Source organism: Hemiscyllium ocellatum, chromosome 11 (assembly GCF_020745735.1).
Source record: "Hemiscyllium ocellatum isolate sHemOce1 chromosome 11, sHemOce1.pat.X.cur, whole genome shotgun sequence".
Taxonomy (NCBI): Eukaryota; Metazoa; Chordata; class Chondrichthyes; order Orectolobiformes; family Hemiscylliidae; genus Hemiscyllium; species Hemiscyllium ocellatum.
Genome location: NC_083411.1, coordinates 74,265,097 through 74,292,807, shown reverse-complemented (window position 1 = coordinate 74,292,807; position 27,711 = coordinate 74,265,097). Strand labels below are relative to the sequence as shown.

General features: G+C 39.5%; 2 protein-coding genes across 3 annotated transcripts in view; both read left to right on the top strand.

Annotated features, from left to right (window-relative positions):
* Positions 1–27,711, top strand: part of LOC132820461 (interleukin-13 receptor subunit alpha-2-like) — a 343,536-nt gene that overhangs the window by 208,674 nt on the left and 107,151 nt on the right. The window lies entirely within an intron of this gene.
* Positions 1–27,711, top strand: part of lrch2 (leucine-rich repeats and calponin homology (CH) domain containing 2) — a 161,737-nt gene that overhangs the window by 63,807 nt on the left and 70,219 nt on the right. For both annotated transcript variants that reach the window (XM_060832612.1, XM_060832611.1), the window contains exons 3-8: positions 7,560–7,686; positions 15,293–15,398; positions 15,489–15,625; positions 15,782–15,912; positions 17,087–17,174; positions 25,046–25,157. In XM_060832612.1, coding sequence (XP_060688595.1) covers positions 7,560–7,686; positions 15,293–15,398; positions 15,489–15,625; positions 15,782–15,912; positions 17,087–17,174; positions 25,046–25,157 — 701 coding nt within the window. The remainder of the gene's footprint in view (positions 1–7,559; positions 7,687–15,292; positions 15,399–15,488; positions 15,626–15,781; positions 15,913–17,086; positions 17,175–25,045; positions 25,158–27,711) is intronic.

Below are 27,711 nucleotides of genomic sequence, written 5' to 3'. Positions count from 1 at the left end.
GTAATGAGCAGGTGGTTTCTTTATCTATGTATGACCTGATGCCATAGGATTTCATGGAACCTGGAGTCAATGTTGAGGACTCCCAGTGAATTTACTTTCCAACCATATACCAGTGCGCTGTCAACTCTAGTGGGTCTGACCCACCAGTGAGACATGAAACCCAGGGATAGTGGTAGTTGTGTTATCAGTGTCTGTAAAGTATGATTCTATGAATATGACCACGAGGTGTTTGTTTTACTAGTCTGTAGGACAGCTCTCCTAATTTTGACAAGCTCCCCGATGTTGGTAAGGAAGACTTCACAGAATCAACATGGCTGTATCTGCTATCAATGCTTCTGGTGCCAAGGCAGATGCTGTGTGGTCCATCCAGTTTCATTCCTTTTTTAAAAAATGCTTTGTTGTAGTTTTATAGCCCATTTCAGAGGGTACTTAAGAGTTAATCACATTGTTGAGAGTCTGGAGTCTCATGTTGACCAGACCAAGCCAGATGGCAGATTTGCTTCCCCAAAAGGACACCAATGAACCAGATGGGATTCTACAAAACTGTCTATGGTTATCAGTGGAATAGCAGTTTAAAATAATTCCAAATATTTATTGAACTCAAATTTATCAAAATGCCATGGCGAGATTCAAATCCATATCCAAAAAAACATGAGCTTGGACTCTGGACTGTTCATTCAGTGACAGAGGATTAAGTTTGTTACCACATTTGATCAAATGCTATCCTGAAATTTCACCCACTTCAGCTCTAGGGTTCAGTTCTTTTGTCCCTATTGGGACCAACGCTGTGATGAGGTCAAGAACTGGGTGGTTCTGATAGAACCCAAACTGAGCATCATGTGAGCAGATTATTGAAGTGCAAGAGCCATTTGACAGCACAGTTGATGCCAGCTTTCATCATTTTGCTGATGACTGAGAGGAAACTGATAAGACATTAATTGTCCACCTTGGATTTATTCTGCGTTCTATGAACAGGATATACCTGAGTAATATTCCACATCACCAAGTAGACACCAGTTTTGTAGCCATACTGAAATAGCTTAACAAGGGGCTCAACTCATCCTGAAGCACAACTTGCTGTTATGTTGCCAGGACTACAGCTTTCAAAGTTTCCAATACTTTCAGCTGTTTCTTGATAATATATGGTGAGAATTAAATTGGCTTACGATTGACATCTGAGATTCTGGAAACCTCAGGACAAGAGCAAAACTCTACACGTCTAGCTGATGATAGCTGCAATGCTCCTGGCTTGTCTACTGCGGTGGTGGGCTAGGCCACCATATCACTGATCATGATATCTGTGCAGCTTCCTCTTCCTGAGAGTTCTTTCATTGTCCATCTCCATTCAGGATCAAATGTGCAAGAACCAGAAAGCTTTGATATGATCCGTTTGGATCACTTAGCTATCTATAGCCTGTTTGACATGCAAGTTGTAATATGTCTTGGCTTCACCAGAGTGACACATTTCTAGGAATGCCTGGTGTTACTCCTTTGTATCCTGCCCTGCACTCTTCATTGAAGCAGGGTTTATCTCCTGGGCTGATGGGAACGGCAGTGCAAGGGATATGCTGAACCAAGCGTTCTTATATTGAGGTTGCTACTTGTGATGGACTACAATGCCTTATGGTTATCCAGACTGCGTCTGGTTGTTCAAGTAGTCTGACAGTTCTTCCAATTTTGGAGCAAGTCCCCAAATGTCAATAAGGGATACTTTGCAAGGTTGACCAGGCCGAGTTTTCCATGATTGCTTCTCATGCATTAATGAGTGGTCTGTCCAGCATTAATTCTTTTTGACTCTTCTGTAACATTTTGCTAAACCTGGATAGTTTGCTTGACCATTTCAGAAGATAAATAGTGGTCTGAAAAGTCGAGAGTCACATTATAGGTCTGACCAGGTGAGGACAGCATAGATCTACTAAATCAGAATGGTCCCATGAAACTAAAAACTAGCTTTCCGTTCAGAACTTCTATTCAATCAATTTATTTTATTGGAATTGAAATTTCAATCACCAACTGCTTTGGTGGGATTTGGAGCAATGTTAGACCTTTGGATCCACTAATCCAGTGACAAGACCAATACGGCACCAAGTACCCACAGCGAGAATTAAAAAGGGAGGTGAGAAAAGAATCTTAATATGGAAACTCAATAATCTGCCCTTCATTCTTTTAATAATAACTTGAGGGTAATCTGGAGAACAAAAAAAGGACATGAGATACCTTTGGCAAATAGGGTTAAGGAGAATCCAAAGGGCTTTTACAAATACATTAAGGGCAAAAGGGTAACTCGGGAGAGAATAGGGCCCCTTACTGATTAGGTGGAAGTGAGGACTGCAGATGCTGGAGATCAGAGTTGAGTGTGTGGTGATGGAAAAGCATCCGAGGAGCAGGAGAATCGATGCCTCAGGCACAAGCCCCCCCACCAGGAATTCTGATGAATTCCTGATGAAGGGCCCTTGCCCAAAACGTCAACCCCTACTCGGACGCTGCCCAACCTGCCATGCCTCTCCAGCACCCCACACTCGCACCTTAAAGATTAGCAAGGCTGCCTGTTGTGGAACTGCAGGAGATGGGTGAGATAGTAAACAAGTATTTTGCATCAGTGTTTACTGTAGAGAAGAATATAAAAGCTTGAGAATTTGGGGGAATAAATAGCACTATCTTGAAAAGCCTCTATATTACAGAGGTGGTGGTGTTGGATATCTTAAAATGCATAAAGGTGGATAAATCCCTGGGACTGGATCATGTGTACCCAAGAATTACGTGGGAAGCTGAGGAAATGATTGGGCTCCTGCTGAGATTTGTGTATCATTGATAGCCACAGGTAAGATGCTGGAAGACTGGAGGTTGGCTAATGTGGTGCCATTATTTAAGAAAGGTGGTAAGGAAAAACAGGGAACTATAGGTCTGAACCTGATATCAGTGGTGGGCAAGTTGTGGGGGGGGATTCTGAGGCATGGAATTTTCTGTTTCAGTATGTCAATGTACCTATTAGAGAATGTGCAAAACTTGACCTATTCTTGGGAAATAAGGCAGGATAGGTGACTGAGTCATAGAGACACACAGCATGGAAACAGACCCTTCGGTCCAACCCATCCGTGACGACCAGAGATCCCAACCCAATCTAATCCCACCTGCCGCACTCGGCCCATATCCCTCCAAGCCCTTCCTATTCATACACCCATCCAGATGCCTTTTAAATGTTGTAATTGGCTGAGCCTCCACCACTTCCTCTGGCAACTCATTCCATACACGTACCATCCTCTGTGGAAAAAGTTGCCTGTTAGGTCTCTTTTATATCTTTCCCCTCTCACCCTAAACCTATGCTCTCTAGTTCTGGACTCCGTGTCAGTTGGGGAGCACTTTGGGGCCAGCGACCATAATTCTAGCAGATTTAAAATAATGATGGAACAGGACATTCCAGTTGAAGTTCTAAATTGGAGGAAGGCTAATTTTGACGGTATTAGGCAAGAACCCTCCAAAGCTGATTGGACTCAGATGTTTGCAGGTAAAGGGACGGCTGGAAAATGGGAAGCCTTCAGAAATGAGATAATGAGAGTCCAGAGAAAGTATATTCCTGTCAGGATGAAAGGAAAGGCTAGTAGGTATAGGGAATGCTGGATGACTTAAGAAATTGAGGGTTTGGTTAAGATAAAGAAGAAAGCATATGTTAGGTACAGACAGGATAGCTTGAGTGTATCGTTAGAAGAGTATAAAGAAAGTAGTAGTATACTAAAGAGGGCAATCAGGAGGGCAAAAAGGGGACATGAGATAGCTTTGACAAATAGAATTAAGGAGAATCCAAAGGGTTTACAAATACATTAAGGGCAAAAGGGTAACTCGGGAGAGAATAGGGCCCCATAAAGATCAACAAGGTGGTCTTTGTGTGGAGCTGCAGGAGATTTTGCATCAGTATTTACTGTGGAAAAGGACAGGGAAGATATGGAATGTAGGGAAATAAATAGTGACATCTTGAAAATGTCCATATTACAGACGAGGAAGTGCTGGATGTCTTGAAATGCATAAAAGTGGATAAATCCTCAAAACCTGATCAGGTGTATCCTCGAACTCTGTGGGAAGCTAGGCAAGTGAATGCTGGGCCTCTTGCTGAGATACTTGTATCATTGATAGTCACAGGTGAGGTGCCGGAAGACTGGAGGTTGGCTGACATGGTGGCACTGTTTAAGAAGGATGGTAAGGACAAGCTAGGGAACTATAGACCCGTGAGCCTCTTGTCGGTGGTGGGCAAGTTGTTGGAGGGAATCCTGAGGGACAGGACATACATGTATTTGGAAAGGCAAGCACTGATTAGGGGTAGTCGACATGGCTTTGTGCATGGGAAATCATGTCACACAAACTTGATTGAGTTTCTTGAAGTAACAAAGAGGATTGATGAGAGATCGGTAGATGTGATCTATATGGATTTCAGTAAGGCATTTGACAAGGTTCCCCATGGGAGACTGGTGAGCAAGGTTAGATCTCAGGATACAAGGAGAACTAGCCATTTGGATACAGAACTGTCTCAAAGGTAGAAGCCAGAGGGTGGTGGTGGAGGATTGTTTTTCAGACTGGAGGCCTGCGACCAGTTGAGTGCCACAAGGATTGGTGCTAGGTCCACTACTTTTCATCATGTATATAAATGATTTGGATGTGAGCGTAAGAGGTATAGTTAGTAAGTTTGCTGACGATACCAAAATTGGAGGTGTAGTGCACAGTCAAGAAGGTCACCTGAGATTACAACGGGATCTTGATCAGATGGGCCAATGGGCTGAGACGTGGCAGATGGAGTTTAACCTAGATAAATGTGAGGTGCTGCATTTTGGGAAAGGCAATCTTAACAGCACTTAATGGTAAGGTCCTAGGGTGTGTTGCTGAACAGAGACCTTGGAGTGCAGGTTCATAGCTCCTTGAAAGTGGAGTCGCAGGTAGATAGGATAGTGAAGAAGGCATTTGGTATGCTTTCCATTATTGGTCAGAGTATTGAGTACAGGAGTTGGGAAGTCATGTTGCGGCTGTAAGGACATTGGTTAGGCCACTTTTGGAATATTGCATGCAATTCTTGTCTCCTTCCTATCAGAAAGATGTTGTGAATCTTGAAAGGGTTCAGAAAAGATTTACAAGGATGTTGCCAGGGTTGGAGAATTTGAGCTATAGGGAGAAGTTGAATAGGTTATCGCTGTTTTCCCTGGAGCGTCAGAGGCTGAGGGGTGACCTTTTAGAGGTTTATAAAATCATGAGGGGTAGAATAAATAGACAAAGTCTTTTCCCTGGGATGGATGGAGTCCAGAACTAGAGGGTATAGGTTTAGGATGAGAGCAGAAAGATATAAAAGAGACTTAAGAGGCAACTGTTTCACTCACAGTGATCCATGTCTGGAATGAGTTGCCAAATGAAGTGGAGGAGGCTAGTCCTTTAAAAGGCATTTGGATGGGAATTTGAATAGAAAGGGTTTGGAGGGATATGGGCCAGGTGCTGGCAGGTGGTACTAGATTGGGTTGGGATATTTGGACGGCATGGATGGGTTGGACCGAAGGGTCTGTTTCCATGCTGTACATCTCTATAACTCTAAATCCATTGTTTTGTAAAATGAGAATAAGTCAACATTTTGTTTCATCCTTTAAGATCTGATCAGTTTTGATTATTGCGTTGTTCTGGGGGTGGACCTTGACTGGGGATTCTTTGACTCCTCAGTAAATGTTTGCATCAGTTTTCATCATTTGAAGCAGAGAAGGTTTCAGTTTCATGTCTCATTCAAAGTGCTCAGTAAAATATACAGAAACTGTAGATTTGCTGTTGTCTGGCAGCCTAATCTGAGCTCCGATTTTGGAGCAAGTCTTGAATGTTTTGACCCAGGATCATTTCATTGGCATTCTAAGCAAACCTGAAGCACAAAAAGGCGTTGATCAATGGTGGTAACCAATTTAATAGTTGAAATTATTTATTAAATATTTTTGGCAACTCCAGTGCACATTGGCATGAGGATACAAAAGCAATTTATGGCAGATAAAGAAGGACAGTAGTTAGCTCAGTTGGCTGGATGGCTGATTTGTAATGCAGAATGATGCCAACAATGTGGGTTCAGTAGCCACATCTGCTGAGGTTACTATAAAGGACTCTCCTCCTCAACCTCTCCCTTTTAGCTGACGCATGGTGACCCTCTGGTTAAATCGTCACCTAATAAGAAAGCAGTCCTGCAGTTTAGGAGGGCTATGGCAACTTTTCCTTTTACTGCAGAAAAAGATACTTGTTAGATTTTTGTTAATTTAGTAAGCTTCATAATTCTGTAATAAAAATAGAAAATGCTGGAAAAGCTGAGCAAAGTCTGAAAGCAGGAAACCGTTAACCTTACAGGTTGGTGACCTTTCATCCAAATTGCATAATGTGTTTCCCCCTCTACTTTTATGTTTTGTTTTATTCACTCATGAAATGTCGATCTGTCTGGCTAGGCCAACATTTGTTGTCAATCTCTAAATTCCTTGAGAGGTAATGGTGAGCTGCTGCCTTCAACCACTGCACTACTTTGAGTTGAAATCCTGGACCTAAACCCATGTCAGTGAAGAACAATGATATTGTTCCACATTGGAATGGTGTGGAGTTTGGGAGCTCTTTGCCAATGGAGGTCCCAAGAATCTGCTGATCTTGACTTGGTTTGAATACTGCCACAGCAGATGGTAGAATTTGAATTCAATACATAAAAATCTGGAATTCAGAAACTAATGATTCTTTGTTGGAATTGTTGGAAAAACCCATGTGGTACACTAATGTCCTTCAGGGAAGGAAATCTGTTACTCACACATGGTCTGGCCTACATGTGACTCCAGACCCACAGCAATGTGGTTGACTCCTAACTGCTGTTTGGGCAATTAGGCACGGGTGATAAATGCTGCCTAGCCAGCAACACCCTCATCCCATGAATGAATAAAAGAAATTAGCATCACCGATAATACTGCATTCTATCTTTTGAATGAGAGATTAACCTGAGGCATTTTGTTTTCTGAAAGTGAGCATAAAATACATTGACATTATTGACACAAGAGCAACATGTCTTGTATGTTCTGATCTGTCTTCCTGCTTCAAGTTATACCACGTTGTTGGATAATTCTTTCATTAGCTAATTCTGGAACCTTGTTCTGAAATCTAGATGTCATGGTTACCCAACTGGACTTCAGAAATTGTTCCTCGATTGTAAAGTTAATTTCATTGTAAATAACATAATAGTTCTGTCTCAGCAAAGCATTTGATTTTATAGATATATCTAAGTTAAATTTATGACCATACATGGTATGGGTTGTGGATCTGAATTAACTTTTTAACGTAGCAATGCTTTTGAGTTAAAAGTTTTGGTAATTGATTGAAATGTATTTGTTGTGAAATATTTGCAAGATAGTTAAATTATGCAGATTTTTCAAAAATTAATTTCCATCCTGTTGGGAACAGAGCTTTTCTGGTGATGTATTTTACAGTTATGCACCCTACCACAATAAACCAATTTGCTTGTGTCCTTTCTTGTTTGTAGAAGTTCTATTATTCTACTTGGTTTTGAATTTGATTTTCTTTTCCAGTCGAAATCTTCTACCAACATTGCCAAAATATTTATTTAATCTTCCACTTAAAGTTTTAGTTGTAAGCAACAATAAGTTAGTATCCCTTCCAGAAGAAATTGGAAAGCTTAAAGACCTAATGGAATTGGTAAGTCTAAATCTGCTTGCTTGTGTTACTGGTATAGGTAAATTAATTGATGTGATATATATTCCTGCATCAGTTGTTTGAATGCAAGTATCTTTGACTTAGATGATAATTAGAATTTGAACTTCAATTACTTGTGCTCATTGAAAATAAACTAAAATTTTAATCCAAACTTCTCAAGTCTTGGACACATTATAGAATCTCAGTGTAAACATAAACATACAAGCAGTCCTGCTTGTTCCTTTATTAACTCCTTATTGGATCATTTACCTTTGTTTAGGTAATTTCCTGCCAAACATGGATTCAACTTCAGTAGATAGCTGAGATGATGAGCCTGTGGAAAATGTCCCTTAAGACCACAAGGAATAGGAGTATATGTCGGCCATTTTATTCATTGCTACTCCATGAGATCATGGCTGATCTGATGAACCTCAACTTCACTTTCCTGCCCTATCCCCATTACCCTGATTTCCTTACTGATTATTCAAGGCTGAGGCAGATATTTATTCTTAATTATGCTATTCCAATAGTTCTGTGTAAAAACAAAACTCCCACATTTGCTCCTTTCTGAGAAAAATTTCTCCTCATTTGTCTTATGTGGGAACCCTTTACTCTGAGACTGTTCTCTGATCTTAGGCTCTTCCACAAAGAGCAACAATCTCACAACATTTAACCTGTCAAGTCCCCTAAGTTTCGTGTACATTTCAATAAGGTTTCCACTTACTCTTAACTCCAGTATGAGCATGCCAAATGTGCTTGATTTCTTATGAGACAATCCCACTATATCTGGAGTCAACCTCGGTGAATTTTCTCTGGACTGATGCCAATGCTAGTATATCCCTCTTTAGATTAAGGGGCCTAAAACTGTTCCCAGTATTCCAGGTGTGCTCTGACTTTAATCTTTTTAAAAATTCATCCATGGACTATGGGTGTTGCTGGCTAGCTGGCCATCATTTATTGCCCATCCTTGATTGCCCTTGAAAAGATAGCAGTGAGCTGTCTCCTTGAACTGCTGGAGTCCATGTGCTGTCGGTGGGCCCATATTTCCCATAGGGGGCAAGTTCTTGTATAGTTTTAGCAAGACTTCCCTATTTTCATTGTCCATTCCCTTTGAACTAAGCATCAGAATTCCATTTGCCTATGCCATTATCCTCATGGATAACTTGTGTACTAGCTTTTTGTAATTTAAGTACAGATCCCCAAACCCCTATGTTCTGCAGCTTTCTGTACTACATATTCCAATTATATAATATTCAGCTCCTTATCTTATCCTTCTAAACTGGGTAACTTCATATTTTCCCACATTACACTCCTTCTGCCAAGTTAAACCTATCTACATTCCTCTGCAAACCCTTTTGTGTCATCATTGTCACTTCCTTTCCTAACTGTTTTTGTCATCATCTATGGTATATTCTTTTCCCTCAGCTAAGTCATTAATACATATTGTAATTGTGGCCCCAATACTGATCATTCTGGCTTTTCTCAGCTGTTTGTACTAGTCATGATGTTTTGCTGCCTTTGCGTGAAAATTATAATTCACTGAAGACCCACGCAAACACTTCATCTAAAATTGAACATTATTATTGGAAATACAGGAAAAGCAGGAGCTAATAGAGTCATAGAGATGTACAGCACGAGCACGGACACAGACTCTTCGGTCCAACTTGTCCATGCCGTCCAGATCTCCCAACCCAATCTAGTCCTACCTGCCAGTATCTGGCCCATATTCCTCCAAACCCTACTTATTCATATACCCATCCAAATGCCTCTCAAATGTTGCAATTGTACCAGCCTCCACCACTTCCTCTAGCAGCTCATTCCATACATGTACCACCCTCTGCATCAAACATTTGCTTCTCAGGTCTCTTTTATATCTTTCCTCTCTCACCCTAAACCTATACCCTCTAGTTCTGGACTCCCCCATCCCAGGGAAAAGATGTCTATTTATCCTATCCATGCCCCTCATGATTTTATAAACCTCTGTAAGTCACCCCTCAGCCTCTGACGCATCAAGAAAAACAGCCTGAACCTATTCAACCTCTCCCTGTAGCTCAAATCCTCCAACCCTGGCAACATCCTTGTAAATCTTTTCTGAACCCTTTCAAGTTTCACAACATCTTTCCAATAGGAAGGAGACCAGAATTGCATGCAGTATTCCAAAATTGGCCGAACCAATGTCCTGTACAGCTGCAACATGACTTCCCAACTCAAGTGCTCAATACTCTGACCAATAAAGGAAAGCATACCAAACACTGCCTTCACTATCCTATCTACCTGCGACTCCACTTTCAAGGAACTATGAACTACACTCCAAGGTCTCTTTGTTCAGCAACGCTCCCCAGGACCTTCCCAGTAAATGTATAAGACCTGCTAAAATGAGTCCATTGTACATGATCCGCCATTTAGCTCATATGAAAAGCATGCGTCTTTCTGGCAAAGCACTTACACTACTATGAGGGCCATTATATCCTTTTTATGATGGAATGTGCTGGAGAACTCTGAAAAAGTGTTCCTTACGTGATCTGACTAGGGCTTTACACCCCTGTAAACCATTTATATTTACATAGTGCCTTTCATGTAATTAAATGTCCCAAGGTGCTTCACGGGAGCAATTTAAAATAAAATTTGCAGAGTATAAGGGTCTGATAGGTCAGGTCACTAAAAGCTTGGCCAAATGTAGGTTTTAAATGTCTCAAAGAGGAAGGTTGAGAGACAGGGGAACGATGTATGGAGAAAATTCCACTGCTTGGAGCCAAAGCAACTGAAAGTATGACCAGTTGTGGTCGAATAAATAATAATGGAATGCTCAGGAAGCCAGAACCTGAAGAATGCATGTGTTTCAGAAGGTTGTGGATGAGAAAAGATTTGAGACAGGGGGGGTAATTCCCTGGCAGAATTTGCAAACAAGTGAGAATTTTAAAGCCAAAACATTGTTTCGTTGGGAACCAGTGTCAGCAAAAATAAGGGTTTTTATGGACTTGAGCTAAATGAACGGTGGCAAAGTTTTGGATGACCTCAGGATTATGGCAAGTAAAATGTGGGAGGCTAACCAGGATGTGTTGGGATGATCAAATCTCATAGGAATGAAGGTATTGAGTGTTTCAGGCAGATGAACTGAGATGTGTAAAATGAGGGGATGTTATGAAATGGAATTAGTGAGCTTTAGTGATGAATAGAAGGCCAGAAGCTTATTTCAGGATCAAATTTGATACCAAGGTTGTGAACTGAATTGCTTAGCTGGAACTACAGCAAGACTTTGCTCCATTTGTATAACAGTCCTCTAATTATGAAGGCTAACACATTGTATTGACTTTTTTTGATTATAATTTTGTACTTGACTGATACAATTTAGTGCTTTGTTACATGGACCCCTAAATCTTTTCCAGATTTCATTAAAAAAAAGACCCAATGTTATGTATATTAATAGTTAAAAATGAATGACCTCATATTGGCTGTCATTAATCCATTGGCCGCAATGATGCCACTCACTTAAATCTACTAATACCTTTTTGTAATTCCATCTATTGTGGCATTCTTTATCCCAGTTTCTGGCAATAAAGATATATAGGAAATCCATTACGACTAAGGTACAAAGAGTTTTTAAAGGGATAGAGCTATGTAAAATAAGTGTACAAAAATTGGCAAATGGAGCATATTTAGGAAAATGTCAAGTTGCCCGCTTTCACAGGGTGGCAAAGAAAAATAATATATTTAAGTAGAGACTGCTGGGTATCTTTGTAATGAATCACAAAATGTAAGTTTGTAACTATAGCAAATAATTAAGAAAGCAGTTGGATTGTTGTACTTTTTATGGGAAAATGGAGTGCAAGAGTCGCAAAGTTTTCTGACCATTGACCAGAACATTGAGCCTGCAATTTGTAGTTTTGGTTATTTAATTTGAGAGATGTGCTTGCATTGAAGGCAGTTCATTTTGGCAAGAAATGATTCTGTTATGAGGAAGGACTCTCATTAGAATTTAACAGAATGAGTGACTTTTTTTTATTAAACAAAGCTCCGAAGGAGTTTGACAGGATAGATGATGAGAGAATGATTCGTTTTGTGGACAAAACCAAAATTAAGGAGTTTAAAAATAAGTGCTCACTCATTTAATCCAAAGATGAGGCAGAGTGTCTCGTGCAGATTGTTAGTTTTTGGAACCTTTCAGAAATAATTGGTGGTTGAATATTTTTGATGCCTACGTTAGACAGATTTTTAAAGTGTCAACGGTTGGGGGAGCAGTCCGGAAAGTGAGGTTAAAGCACCAATCATGTTGGCCCTGATTTTATTGCATGGTGGAGCAGGCACAATGGGCTGACTGACTAATTCTGTTTATTATAATCAGTGAATAAAATTTTGGTTATTATGCTTCAGCGGTAGTGTGCTGGAAATAAAGCTGCACCACCATTCCTGGAGTTGCTGCAAAATTTAAAGATTTCATAAAAATATGCAAAATTCACAAATTTTCCTATCTTTTTAGTCTGAGGTTTTCAGAAAGCATGGTTTCTGTGCTTACGAGTGACTTTATTGCAAATAAATATATTCTAGGTCGAGCGAACAACTATGAACAGTCAACATATCACCTTACTAGTTAAAACACTTATCCCATTTGTAAAATGACATCTAAACACATGTGCAGACAGCCATGCACACAAAAATTAGTCTTATGGTAGGAGAAAAGCTGGAAAGGCAGTTCTAATGAGGTTCATTTGAGATGATCTTTTAGCTTTTCAGGACTTGTTCTTCCTCGCTCTCACTTCAAATAATTTCTGTAGCTTGCAAGAAGCATAGTGTGATTGGTTCTTGAAGAATTAGATTAGATTACTTAGAGTGGAAACAGGCCCTTCTGCCCAACAAGTCCACACCAACCCGCCGAAGCACAACCCACCCAGACCTATTCCCTGACATTTACCTCTTTACATAATACTAGGGGCAATTTAGCATGGGCAATTTAGCATAGCCAATTCACCTAACCTGTACATTTTTGGATTGTGGGAGGAAACCGGAGCACCCGGAGGGAACCCACGTAGACACGGAGAGAACGTGCAAACTCCACACAGACAGTTGCCTGAGGTGGGAATTGACCCCGGGTCTCTGGTGCCGTGAGGCAGCAGTGCTATCCACTGTGCCACCATGTCACTTATTAGACTTCAGTCTCTGACCTATCAGTTAAACAACACAGCTTGCAGCAATTAGTGAGGAAACATTAAACTGGCTTTGTTCAGGCAGTAATTATTTTTCATTGCAGACAAAAGGATGCTGCCACCTTTTCCAGAGGTCTATTGGCTTTGACTATATCATTCACACTCAAGCTGTTCAGCCACCTTAAAGCCAATCATGTAGTTGTTGGCAGGCAGAAGGTCTTTGCCATTAAAAACTGGTAACCACTCCACAAACCAAATAGCTATATTTTGCTGATCAAATCTCATGTTGTACACATCCTGTTGTTCCAGTGTATTTGCAGTAACCTGCCTACCACTGGTTGAACAGCAACATTGAACAGTTTTTTTGCAACAAGTACAGGTAGTTTGCTTTTAAGAGGTTTAGCAATCTATTCCATAATTTTTGATTTTTAAAACAGTCCTTTTCCCATTTCCATCCACAATCAAAAATAGAGAAGAGTAAAAAGATAGTTTCTTCATGGAGACAATATGAACACCCTATCTATATCCTCTCATCACTGATTTATAAGGATTTATTATGATATACCTTTAACATTTCCCCATTAGAGAGAAGATATTTTAAATCCCTCAAAATTGCATAACAAACAGCTTTTGCCTAGTTAATACTTTACTAATACACATTAACAGTAGAATTAGTTAACAGTCAACCAGTGGATGTGGTGTATTTGGATTTTTAGAAGACTTTGATAAGATCCCTTATAAGAAGTTATTGGCAAAGTTAAAGCACATAAAATAAGAGGCTATATATTGACATGTGTTGAGAATTGGTTGACAGGAAACAGGGTGGAAATAAATTGGCAGGTGGTGACTACTGGAGAATGTAAGGATCAGTGCTTAGGCCCAGTTCCTGATGATTTTTTAAAATTTTAAATATAAAAAAAATCCTTACCTGGATGCAGGAACCAAATGTAACATTTCCAAGCAAGGAGGCTTCAAAATAATTTAGATAAGTTGAGAGAGTGAGTAGGCGCATGACAGATACAAAACAGGTACCTTCTCCCCCCTCCGTGCTCCCCCCGACCCCCCTTTATCTCTCCATCCTGGAGGCTCCCTGCCTGCACTCCTGATGAAGGGCTTTTGCCTGAAACATCGATTTTCCTGCTCCTCAGATGCTGCCTGATCTGTTGTGCTTTTCCAGCACCACTCTAATCTAGACCCTGATATTGGGGGATGACAGCACTATGAGAAGAGATTGGTTTAATTGGGTCTGAATTGGGTATAGCGAGAAAGTGGAATATAATGTTGGGATAGAAGATCAGCCATGATCACCTGGAATGGCTGAGCAGGCTGGAAGAGCCAAATTGTCGTAGTCTTTTCCTGATTTCCAGTTTTCATTTTTTTTTTAAAAGGCACCAGTCAATCAGCTGTGTCCATTAAGCTGCTCTCCCTCTACTGTTTGCAACTGAGGTTTAAACATTTGTATCAAAATAATGCCTAACACTAGAATTTTTCCATTATTGCACCGTGTGGATATAGTCCACATATTCTTGAGTGGTTTCAATAATTTGATCGAGTGATGAAATTTAAAAGCTGTACTTAATAATATGTTGGCTGCGAAATGATGAGTATTTCTCATTTCTGCGCTTGTTATTTTGGACTGAGAGATGCCACTCAGCTATTTTGTGTTAACATGAAGCTAATTAAAACATTTTGGACATTTTAATTGAGTTAAATTTAAAGTTAAAACAACACATTTAGAAAAAGCAAGTGTCAGACAATTCTCTTTATCCATGAAAGTAAATTTCTCTCCTGTTTGTGGCCATTCTCTTAACTGAATTTATTTTGCTTTGTAGTCAATGCAGCTTTGCCCAATGGGAGCGCATTTTAAGATGCTCTAATGTAACTTGTTGAACTTGGAGTGAGCTTATAAAAGTCGGTGTTGTGTTACTAAGGTGCAGAGCTCACAGAGGAGATTAAATACATTGAGCAGAATTTGAACATAATCTGGAAAGAATGGGTACCTAGTCTTATCATTCCAAATTTGCTTGTGCTTCTAAATGGTTGTTCAGGCAACATACATTGTGAAGATCTGATAAATGCATGGCTCGTGAGGATTCGTAAGAGTGTCCAAATGATAATATATGAAGGTCATCACTAAAATCCCTGTCACATTTAGTGAGAATAAACCCATTGGAAACACTCACCTGTCTGTCAAGAACAATCATTGTCAGCAGTTTGAACTTTGTGCTGTGATGCTAATCTGGTGCTAACTCACAGCAAGTTGGTTTAAACATATTCCTGAACAATTTATTAAAATTTGAATTTGACACTGGGCCTGTTAGCCTGGTTTAGAATTGCGGGTCTGGCTTGCTGTGAGTGTTTCATTATGAATAGGCTGGAAATTTAAAATTCTTTGTTTAAAGTTTTCATACTGAAGTAGACAAATTTGAAGTATACTTAATAGAATTCTGTATGTTACATTTTCACAGGATGTTAGTTGTAATGAAATTCAAATTCTCCCTCATCAAATAGAAAAACTTCAGTCGCTCAGAGAATTAAATATACGCAGGAACCACCTGCAGGTGTTACCTGATGGTAAGAAGTTAAACATTTACTTTGTATTCTCTTTGGTATATAGATTTATTGAGATGTGCATACATAAATATTTGTCTCCTTTTTTTTCAGAATTGGCAGAACTTCCTCTGGTAAAATTAGACTTTTCCTGCAATAAGGTCACAGAAATACCCATCTGTTTTAGAAAATTGCGATACCTTCAGGTTATAATATTAGATAACAACCCAATGCAGTCACCTCCAGCACAGGTTTGTGTAAAAGCGTAAATAGCTAAACATTTTCTAATGTTTATTTAAATCAGCATAAACGTCTACTCATTGATACCTGCATATGATTCCTTAATTTACTGTATGAATGTGCTGAGATTAGTTGCTTTAAAATATAAACCTTTTCATTCCCTGCAGATTTGTCTAAAAGGTAAAGTGCACATATTCAAATTCCTGAATATGCAATCATGCCGGATAGACAAAAAGCCGGATTCTCTGGACCTCCCTTCTTTGGATAAGAGAGCACTTCCTCAACCTCTTACAGACAGGTTATTTATTTGTTTCATTTCAAGAATCTAAATTTTCCATTTTGCATGAGTGTGAATGGAAGAGAATGCATAAGCTCTCAAACACCGGTAGGTTTTGAAATTGTGTTGGATAAGGATGTAGAGTTATTACGCAGAGAAGATGACAAATCATCCATCAAGTGGCTGTCTCTGGAGTGATTATTGCTTTCAAGTGCCCTTTTGAAACATGGATAACCTCTGTTTCCACCACCCTACGTAGTTCGCGACTTCCAGATCGTTGCCATTGTGCGTTTTCTCAAAAGGTTCTTTCTCAAATGCTGCATACCTTGGGCATAAAAAAAATTCAAATTTATTTTCTTTAGAATTTGCATGTAAAACTAAGAAGAACAGCAGTTAGTCTCTCTCAGATCTGCTCTCAACCTCCTTTGCTCTAAGAAGTACCTGAACTTCTCCAGTTTGACTTTGTAATTAAAATCCCTCATCCCTGAAACCATTCTAATAAATCAAGGTTTTTCACAGCCTAAAATATGGTGAGTCAAAACTGGATACGGCAGTTGTGTCCTAACCAAGTCTTTATAAAAGTTCAGCCTAACTTCCCTGCTTCTGAACTCCTGTTCTATTTATGAAATATTTGTGAAAATATTTAACGTGTTTCTGGTTTCTCATCTGCTTAAAACATTATTGAGCAGATCTGAGGTGTAAAATGATTTATTCTTTGCATTTGTTTCATTCTTTTATGTAGGAAAGTTACTAATTCATATTTACAGCTGTGACTGAAATTAAGATTGCTGGACTAAGTCAACAAAGTTGATGCCTTCATCTTTCAGTTTCAGTGGTAAATGCCAAAAACACAATGTGCAGGACAAAATAATTAGTCATCATTATGAAGTACATTTTGAAGTCTAATATAATAATCTAAGAAGTTTCTAAACATTTGTTAGAATGGGAGGTAGGCATTTGCCAGCAGAAGCAAACAAAAGAAATTCAAACCAGCTGAAAGTGCAGTGTATAATATTGCAGAAATTTGTTGGCACATCCACTTGTCAGAGTGCATGGAATGAATTGCAGATTGAACTAAAAATCTTCGTCACTATTCTGAATTTTTGCTTGCTTGCTAAAATTTCCTTAGATGAAACGGATGATCTTATTTTGCACAGACTATTTTATATGGCTATAATATTCCCTTATTTTTCAGCATGGAAGACTTTTATCCAGTGAAAAACCACGGTCCTGACTCGGGCATTGGTAGTGATAATGGTGATAAGCGGTTGTCTACAACTGAAGTGAGTTTTTTGACCATTTAATACAGCACAGATTTTCTTTTAATGAATTCCTGTCTTAAGTGATGAGTGTGCACTGACCTTAGCGTAGATTTTGAATTTATGTAGTAACCTCTGTTTGGTCTATCATTGCTGTTCCTTTACAGAAATAATGCTTTTCATTTAAATACTATTAATGCTCTTTGGACCAGAAGCCAAACATAAGTATACATTGGGAACCCAGCACACTATTATACAGTTGATTGGGTTCTTTGGGTCCTGATGTTTATCTTGCAGGTCAAAAAATTGATGTAAAAATGTATCAAGCATACTGTAGATTAGGTTAACTTAGCCTGTAATGACAAATCAAGAGAGTGGTAAAAACCAATGATTGCAATAGAGCCATGAATGTGTAGCTTACCCTAACACGTTCAAGTGTGGACTTTTTCTTTTCAACTCCTGTATGGAGGGAAAGCACATACTAGAATTCAAATATTTTATTTTGTTCTTTTTTTTAAACAAAATGTTAGTTTAGTGTGAACTCTAATTTTATATTAGAGGATAAATGAAGTAGCCTGTGTAATTATTTTTGTCAGGCCATGTGTACGTTGCTGAGGAAGCCAGTATTTATAGCCTAAAGTGATGGTGAACTTCTACAATCCACTGAGCTAAAGGAAATTCCTAATACTGCTAGGATGGAAGTTCAAGGATTAAGATTAGTGTGGGTAAAGAAACAGCAATATAGTGTCAAATTTGGGTGATGAATGAATTAAAGGTGAACTTGCAAATGATGGTGTTCCCATGTATCTGCTGCCCTTTTCTTCTACATTGAAAAAGTCATGTGTTTGTAAGGTGCCATCAAAGGAACCTGGGTGGGTTGCTACTGTGTATCGTGTAAAGTGTACATATATTGCTGCTGCTCAGAGTCTGGTACGGGAAGTGAATGTTCAAGGTGGTTGATCAGAGTCAATTAGGTGGGCAGCTATGACCTGGTGTCGAACTTCTTCAATGTTGTTGAAACAGCACTCGTCCAGGTGAGTGGGAAGTATTCCATTACGTTCCAGACCTCCTCCTCCTCAGACGTTACAGGCTTTGGGGAGAAGGGAGGTGAATCGGTTGCTGTGGAAATCCTAACCTATGACCTGTCTTGTAACCACTGTACTTATGAGTGGTCCAGTTCAGTTTCTGGTCATGGTAACCTGCAAGATGTCGATCATGGGTGATTCAGGGCAATGACTAGACTCCCTTGTTCAAGATATTAATTGCCTGGTCATTGCCTGCTGCTTGTCATTCCACACCTGGATGTTGTCCAGGTGGTATTGCAGATAAGGGTGCTCTGATTCTGTATCTGAACAGTAGTGAAGGGTGCTGAACATTGTGCAGTCATCAAAGAACATTTCAACTTTTGCCCTTTTGTTGGAACACGAGGTAATTTCGAGCAGTTGAAGATGACCAGGCCTGTGACATGACTAAGACAAAATCCCACAGCAATGTGCTGAGACTGAGATGATTGACCTCTAACAACCTTAACTATCTTTTGTGCTATTTGAGTCCAGTTAGGAATTAACCCTGATTCTTAATAACCCCAGTTTTGATTGGGCACCCTTGATGCCACTGTCTGTCAAATGCTGTTTTGCAGTAATTCATGTTCAACTTGCCTAGGCATGTGTATATGCATTTACATGACAGTAACACAGTCAGAGCAAAAAGAATACAGCTTCTGAATTTGTCAATCTTAGTAACATGCTGTTATGGTATGTCTGGCTATATTATTACAGGAAAGGTATTTTGACTTCCTATTTGTGATTGAACTTTTTTTGAAGTGTGGAGGAATAACAAGTACTGCAACGGACCCTAACAAACTGTAGAAAGAAGATCGAATGAGTTCACAGGCTCATCGAAAATTCCTATCTGTTTTGTGCGTATTTGTAACATAACCTGGTGCTGCACATCTTTGTAAGTTTTGCACTGATGGTTTTGGCATATTTAATCTTTTCAACTTAGTCATAACTAAGCTATTAATTTAGTCATTATCTCATATGCCATGCATGTCGATGAACTTGATTCCTTCATCTTTGACACACAAGCATTTGCCACTTTCTAGAATTCCTGCCATCTTCCCTAAGATTTTCATTGATGCCCATTAAAGTTGGGGTCCTTGATTGAAGTCCAAGAAAGGTCAATGGACACTGATACTGTGTTCAGGCTTTGGAAAGCCTTCTATTTCTTTAGTGAGAAATGCGGATGAGGGCTTTTGGGGACAGTATGATTTCAAGATAGTTTAATAATTGCAGGGCTACAGGCACCATCAATTATGTGACATTAAACGGATAGCTTTTTCAAAGAGTTGGCACAGATATTGTCAGCCAATTGACAGCCTCCTTGCAGGGTAATTCTGTGTAGAATCAACTGTGTAACTATAGTAATTTCTTTGGCAGAAGTTATCAAACTTAAGTGTTTTGTTTGCAGCAACATAATTTTTCTTGCACCTTTCCTTCCACTGTGCATTCTAATCTTGCTTTGACGGACATGTCCAGCAAGTGTCAGTGGAGAATTGGCGCCATTTGTGCTCTTTGTGCTTTCTCTGCTTTCTTTTAGCTCTTCAAACAGACATTCAGCTTTGTAAGTTCTCTACAGTGTCTTTTCCAAATGAGAAATGCAATTTCCATTCATTGTAGCCTTTCTAAGCGATGTGACAATGTTTAAAATGAAAATATAATTGAGAAATTCCCAAAACATTAAGATAATATTTTGATACAAAGGATAGTCCATTTGGAATTTGTTTGTAAAACTGCATTTTGATAATGTGATGATCAGTACTTCGTGTTCCAATTATTGTAGGAAACTTATTCCTATTATTTATGCAACTTTTTAGCATTTTCATCTGGTATATTTTCTCATCACTACTGAACTTGCTTTCATAGCCATACCAAGGAATGGTTTTCTTCCAGGTCCTCCTCATTCGTGCTTTGAACCAGTTGAGGTTGGGTGATTATAGCTCACTGAAACAACCTTTTCTTCGACAACTGGTGAAACATCTAGTCTGTACTTAGTGCTTACCATATTGGCAAGGTGAGAGTCAGGGTGTTGATAATTTTATGTATGAGACAAAACAAGTGCATAATCTGGAATCCAAAATAGAGGTGAGCCCTGAAGAAGGGTTCTACCCAAAACGTTGACTTTTCCACCTCCTGATGCTGTACAGCTTGCTGAATTCTTCCAGCCTCCTCCTTGTCTACAGTCCTAAAGAAGGGTTTACACCCAAAGCTTTGACTTCTTCACCTGATGATAAGTTTGAGTATGCCCAGGATTGTAAACAGTTGTTCGCTGTAAGGACATACAGGCAAAATTCCAGGTGATTAGTCTACGATTTGGAAGCTTGGGATACTTATCTAAAGTGCAGTGCTCAATGAACTTTCTTCCCTTCAAGGAAAGTGAATAACTTTAATCACAATAAAGAAGTGTCCTATTTACAACTTCGTAATTTTTCTCAAGAAAATCTATTTCCTTTTAGTATTTTGACCTTCAAAGCCATTAGCAATTTTGGCCGGGTGACAGCACACTCACAACTTAGCCAGAAAGTTGAGAACTATTGCTGAACTGTTAATCTAGAGATCCAGGTTCAAATCACACATGGCAGATGGTGAAATCTGAATTCAATAAAATATATCTAGAATTGTAAGTGTCATCGATTGTTCACAAAGCTCATCTGGCTCATTAATGTCCTTTAGAGACGGAAACTATCATCCTTACCTCATGGGCCTAATTTGACTCCAGACAGCAATTCGGTTGACTTTTAATTGGTCTCTGGGGAATTAAGGATGGGCAATAAATGCTGGCCAAGCCAGCGATGCCCTCATTCCCATGAATGAATAAAATAATTCAAGTCCTATCTTCAGAGGTATGAGTGAATAATGGAAGAGAATTATAGAATCCCAACAATATGGAAGTAGGCCATTCAGTTCAACAAGTCCAAACCAACCCTACAAAGAACATCTCACTCAGACGCACTCCTCCTACCCTATCCCTGTAACCCTGCATTTACCATGGCTAACTCGCCTGGTGTGCACATCCCTGGACGCTATATGGGCAATTTAGCATGGTCAATCCACCTAACCCACAATCTTTGAACTGTGTGAGGAAGCCCATGCAGACATGGGGAGCAATGTGCAGACTCCTGTTGTAAGAAAAATCACCAGCCTTGGAGTCAAAATCGGGGTTCAGTGACAGAGCTCGTTGTACAAGGAAATACCAGAGCTCCGGGGAGAGAGAGAGAGAGACACACACGCCAACAGCACAGTGGTCAACTGCGATTCTTCTCTCAACCTGGAGCACATGCCATGATACTTTTATACATTTTGTAATAATAGGTAAGCGATGAGGTTATTGTTTTTGTAACATTGTTTGTTAATGGTAAATATTGCAAAATCATTAATAGTTTCAGTGCAGTCATTGTCAGTTCCAACGCAGTCTTTGTTAATTTCAGCGCGATTGTTGTCAGTTTCAGCTCAGAAATTCAGTTTCAATGTCTGTACGGAAGTCCATTTCTATGGTAATGGGTGCTAATCGCTCTTCATGAGAAGGATGATTACTGCATCCCTAGCTATTATCACTGTATTGAGTCTGTATGAAGCTGTTAGCATTTCTATTAAAGGCGTTGGCTGGACCCATACACTTCAGCGGGCAATGTACATTACTCAAGTGTATTCTCTCACCCACCTGCCTTAAACTAATCAACTAGGTTGTGAGTGCATTATGCAGGCATTCTGGTGACCCAGGCAGCGTCTATATTTGCTCTGCTGTCTCTCTCTATATTGTGGTCTGGTGGCCATCTTGTGTGTCACTTGGCCAACTGATGACTCAGCGGCAATCTTGTGTGCCTAGTGTCATCCTGCCCCGTGCCATCTCCCACTTCACTCTAGACACCGTTGCCCAAGGCTGGAATTGAACGCAGAACCCTGGCAATGTGAGGCAGCAGTGCTAACCACTGAGTCACAGACCCACCCTGTCTAGGTTGACACTCCAGTACAATGTTGAAGGAAATCTACATCATTGGTACTGTTTTTTGGATAATCTGACAGTCAATTTACCCTCTTAGGTGGGTATAACGACTGCATGCCCTTGCTGCAGAAGGACAAGTAAACTCTCCTAGTGTCCTACATTTATTCTACACTTCTATGTTTATCCCCCTGTCAGTCTGACTGAAACAGATCCCATATCTTGTTGTGCACAGCAAGGTCTCAAACTAAAGTTTGTTCTTTCATTTTACAGGATTTCAAAAGAAACTAGATTTCAAAAGATCCTTCATGGCTCTGTCGTCAACCCGAACTATTAATTTTGTTTTTCTCTCTGCAAATAATACTAAATGTGCTGCAGCATTTTTCTATCTCCCTTATGAAGAAATGTTCAATGGTTTTGTATGGCTCATAAGTTTGATGAATTGCATGCACATGTGAGAGGTTGTCAGCACCAGTAGTTGGCAAAACTGCTTTATTTTATTTTCCGATAGTATCACTATTAAACAGTATAATTTGAAGTGAAACTCTTAGAGCTTGAATTGATATTTGTATGTTAACTCACAAGTATAGAGTACTGTGATGGTGAACTTTTTCATTGTGTCATAATGGCTTTCTTGTATCTTTTCAGTTAATTCCATATCCGTTTGCATTAAATTGCTGTACTGCTATGTACTGTGAACCTGCTCAGTGATTTAGTTGAGTTTCCTAGGCAAAGAATGCTGGTGTAGCCTGTAATGACCACAATCCGGGAATGAATAAATAAAAATGAAATAGCTAGGAATTATTTTCCTCATATCATTTTAATCTAGTTAGCAACTCAGATCCCAGTTTGTACTGTAGTAATGTAATACAACTTTACCATTTCCCGTTGTGGGACAAAAGTGAAACATTAAAAGTCTTTTTCGGAGGCCATTTTCCATTTATGGGATTGAGATGAATAGCATCTTGAATACCTTGAATCTTCAATGTGCTTTGTACGTTCAACTTTGATAACACAAATATATTTTGATGGTGCTCCTTTTGAGAATGCATCAGCATAAGTTAGGAAGGGTGTCAGAGCCAGTTGAGATGTTTAATCAACCAAGGTTCTTAAAGATATAACAAGTTGGAACATCAACAAAGCAGTGTTCATTTGGACATGCGTTCCAAAGAACACAGACAAACTGACTAGGGGGTTGGTTAGGTGTTGATTTCCATTAATAAACAATTCAGGCTCACAGGAAAGGAGGATCCATATGTGGCTCTACGTCGAATGGAGACCACTTGGATAATTTTTGTTATTCTAAGATAGGGATAAAGACTTGGCCTTAACAATTTGGCTTCAGAGTTTAGCAGCGAAAGAGGGAAAAATTTGAGTTATTGGGACCTGGTGCAATGTAGGACTCTGACTGCAGTGTTCTGAATGTGTTGCAGGTTTACAAGTGGCAGAAGCTAGATTGCCAAGGAGAGTACAGGAGAATTGTATTCGCATACATTGGAAATGTGGATTAAGTTGTCAGTGGTCAACAAGGTGCTTCATAGGAGACTTCTAAGTAAGATAAAAGCCCATGGTGTTAAGGGCACAGTACTGACATGGATAGAGGATTGGTCGACTGGCAGAAGGCAGAGTGGGGATGAAAGGGTCTTTTTCAGGATGGTAGCCAGTGACTAGTGGAGTTCAGAAGTCACTATTGGAGCCACAACTATTCACATTGTCCACATCAATAATGTACAAAGGTACTGAGATTATTGTTGCTAAGTTTGAAGATTATGCAAAGGTGGAGGGGCAGGTAGCATTGAAGAAGTGGGGGAGGCTGCAGGAGACTTGGACAGGCTAGGAAAGTGGGCCCAGAAGTGGCAGAGCGAATACAATGTGGGAAAGTATGAGGGTTATGCACTTTGGTTGGAAGAATAAAGGCATAAACTATTTTCTAAATGGGGAAGGACTTCAGAAATCTGAAGCACAAAGGGACTTGGGAGTCCTAGTTCAGGATTCTCTTAAGGTTAACATGCAAGTTCAGTTGGCAGATACATTCATTTCAAAAAGGGCTGGAATACAATAGCAGGGATGTACTGCTGAGGCTGCATAAGGCTCTGGGTCAGACTGCATATGGAGTATTGTGTGCAGTTTTGGGCCCTGTATCTCAGGGAGGATGTGTTGGCATTGAGGCGGGTGGGAGTCAAGAGAAGGTTTACATGAACGATCCCAGGGATAAAGGGCTTGTTGTATGAGGAGCAGTTGAGAATGCTGGATCTGTACCCGAGGCAGTTTAGAAGAATGAAGGGGGATCTCATTGAAATTTTCAGAATACTGAGTGGTTTGGATAGATTGGACATGGAAAGGATATTTCCATTAGTAGGAGTGACTAGACCCAAGGGCACAGCCTCGGAGTAAAGGGATGCCCCTTTAGATCTGAAAGCATAAGGGATTTCTTCAGCTAGAAGGTGGTGAATGTGTGAAACTCTTTGCTGCAGGGGGCTGTGGGGGCTAAGTCATTGAATGTATTTAAGATGAAGATAGATGCATTCTTAATTGATAAGGGGATCAAAGGTTATGGGCAGAAGACAGGAGAATGGGGTTGTGAAACATATCAGACATGATTGTATGTTGGCGTAGACTTGATAAGCTGAATATTCTAATGCTGCTCCTATATCTTTTGATTTTGTGGAGAGAGGGTACAGATACTAAGCAAAGCTTTGGTTGCTAACTGGATTTGATTTAGAAACAATAGTCTTGATATTTTATCACAAAAATGAGAGTAATTCATGATTGTAGACACACATCTCTAATTTTGTTAATTTTCAATTCAGTTTTTACATAGTGCTATTTAAAATTATAATAACTAATCCTAATTTTCTGTCCTTGGCAACTGTTCTTATGTTTCTGTTTCTGTTTAGCCCTCAGATGATGATACAATTAGCCTACATTCTCAGGTATCTGAAATAACCAAGGATTTGCCTCTCAAATCAGACAATCATTTAGTTGGGGACAAACACAATTCTCTCAAAAGTAAGTATGTTGCAGATTATACTTTGAAATTTTAACAACTTTTTTTTCATTTTCTCTTTGCTTCCTTGATGATGACTTTTATTGAAGTAAGCTTTATTGAGATCCAGATACCATAAAGTGTCTATCAATGATAAGAACATACAAATTAGGAGCAGTGATCATTCAGCTATTCGATCCACTCTACCATTCAATAAGATTATGACTGATTTGAATATACCCTCATTTCTATTCCCTGCTAACCTCTGATAACCTTTCAGCCCCTTGTTTATCAAGAATCCATTGTCTTGTGCCTTAAAAATGTTCAAGGTCTCTATTTCCACCACCTTTTTCAGCAAGAGACTTCTAAAGATTCATGAGCCTAAGAGAAAAGGTTTGACTAATTTCAGTTTTAAATGGATGACCCTGATTTTCAAACAGTGACCCAAATTCTAGATTTTCTCATAAGAAGAGGTATCCTTTCTAATCTTCCTGTCAAGATCCCTGAAGATTTGTTTCTTTATCAGGTCACCACCTATTTTTCTGGACTCCAGCACACACACAACTAGCCTGGCGAAAGTAAGGACTGCAGATGCTGGAGATTAGAGTCGAGAGTGTGGTGCTGGAAAAGCACAGCAGACCAGGCAGCATCCAAGGAGCAGGGAAATCGACGTTTTGGGCAAAAGCGCTACTGATTCCTGATGAAGGACTTTCGCCAGAAATGTCGATCTTCCTGCTCCTCGAATGCTGCCTGACTTCTGTGCTCTTCCAGCACCACACTCTCGACACACTTAGTCTGTCCAACCTTTTGTCATTCCAAGTATTAATCTCCTAAATCTTTTCTGAATGCCCTCCAAGAATTCATAGTTCCTGAAGTAAGGTGACTGACACTGTGCAGAGTACTCCAGATACGGTTTCAACAGTGCCCTGTATAACTAAAGCACTTTTGCTTTCCTTTGTATTCTGTTCTGTTGAGATAGTTGATAACATTCTATTGGCTTTCCTAATTACATTCTGTACTGCATACTGATTTTTCATGATTCAAGCATACACTCAAAAGCTTCTCCATTTCAGCTGTGCCATCCCTCATCATTTAAGTAACATGCTTTTTTTATTCTTTGACAATTTCACATTTTCCTGCATTATGCTCCATTTGCCATATTTTTACCCAGTCACTTCATCAGTCTTATCTTTTTGTAACCACCTTGCATTCTCTTCACCACTTGCTTTTCTATCTCTGTGTCAGCAGCAAATTTGGCGATTATACTTTGTTAGCTAGTTATAAATCTTACAGCATGGAAACAGACCTTTTAGTCCAACCAGTCCATACTGGTCATGTTCCCAAACTTAACTAGTCCCATCTACCTGCATTTGGCCCATAATTGCTCCAAATATTTCTTACTCATGAACTTAACTAATTGCCTTTTAAACATTGTAACTGTACCTGCACCTATCGTTCATCAGGCAGTTCATTTCACACATGAACCACTGTTTTTTTAAAAAAAGTTGCCCCTCATGTCCTTTTTAAATCTTTCTCCTCACCTTAAAAATATGTCGGTTAGTTTTGATAAGGCCCTTATCATTCACCTTATCTATGCCTCTCATGATCTTATAAATTTGAATAAGGTTGCCTGTCAACCTCCTACACTCGAGTGGAGAAATGTCCCAGTCTTTCTAGTCTATTTTTATATTTCAAGCCCTCCTGGTAAATCTTTTCTGAACCCTGTTCAGTTTAATAAAATCCTCCCTATAAAAGGGCAACCAGAACTGCACAGAGTATTCCAGAAGAGGCCTCAACAATGTCTAGTATAATCTTAACAACATGACATCCCAACTCATTTATTCAGAGGTCTGAGGAATGATGGTGAGTGTGCTAAATGCCGCCTTGATCGCCCTTTCTACATGCGATGCAAATTTTAAAGAATTATGTACCCGAGTCTCTTGGTCTTGTTCTGCAATACTACCTAGGCCCCATTTTTTAAAAAAAACCTCAACCTCAAGTTTGTGAGATACAAACCTCCTCAAAGAATTACAGATTAGTCAAACACTATTTCCTGTTTGCAAAACCATGTTGACTGTGTCTAATTACTTTAAACAGATCCAAGAGGCCTATATAGCATTTCTCTTCTGATAGATGTTAAATTAACTGGGCTACGAGTTCTCCTTTCTGGTTCCCTCAGGTTTTTATTAGGGGAGTCGTATTTGCTATTTTCCAATCTACCAGAATATTCCCTGAATCAAGGGAATTTTAGAAACTTAAAACTAATTCAAAACAACACAGCCCGATCCTGTCTTCACTTCCTCCAGCATATGCTTCCTGGAATATTTTTTGATGATCAAGGATCCTAATAATAATTAATACTGAAAGTAACTTTGGTACAGTTAATTGGTACCAAATGTGCAGTCTTCCTGATTTGCATGGCTCTATGATTTATTACTGGTTAGATTTTAAATTGCTTTGTTTTCAAAGTTCCTATCTTATATTGATAACCTTCTCTACTCTGACCCTGCCACCTCCATGTCTCTCTTCCAGGATCTCTGTCGGCTTCCTAGTTGGCTTCTCGCCTACTTATAATCA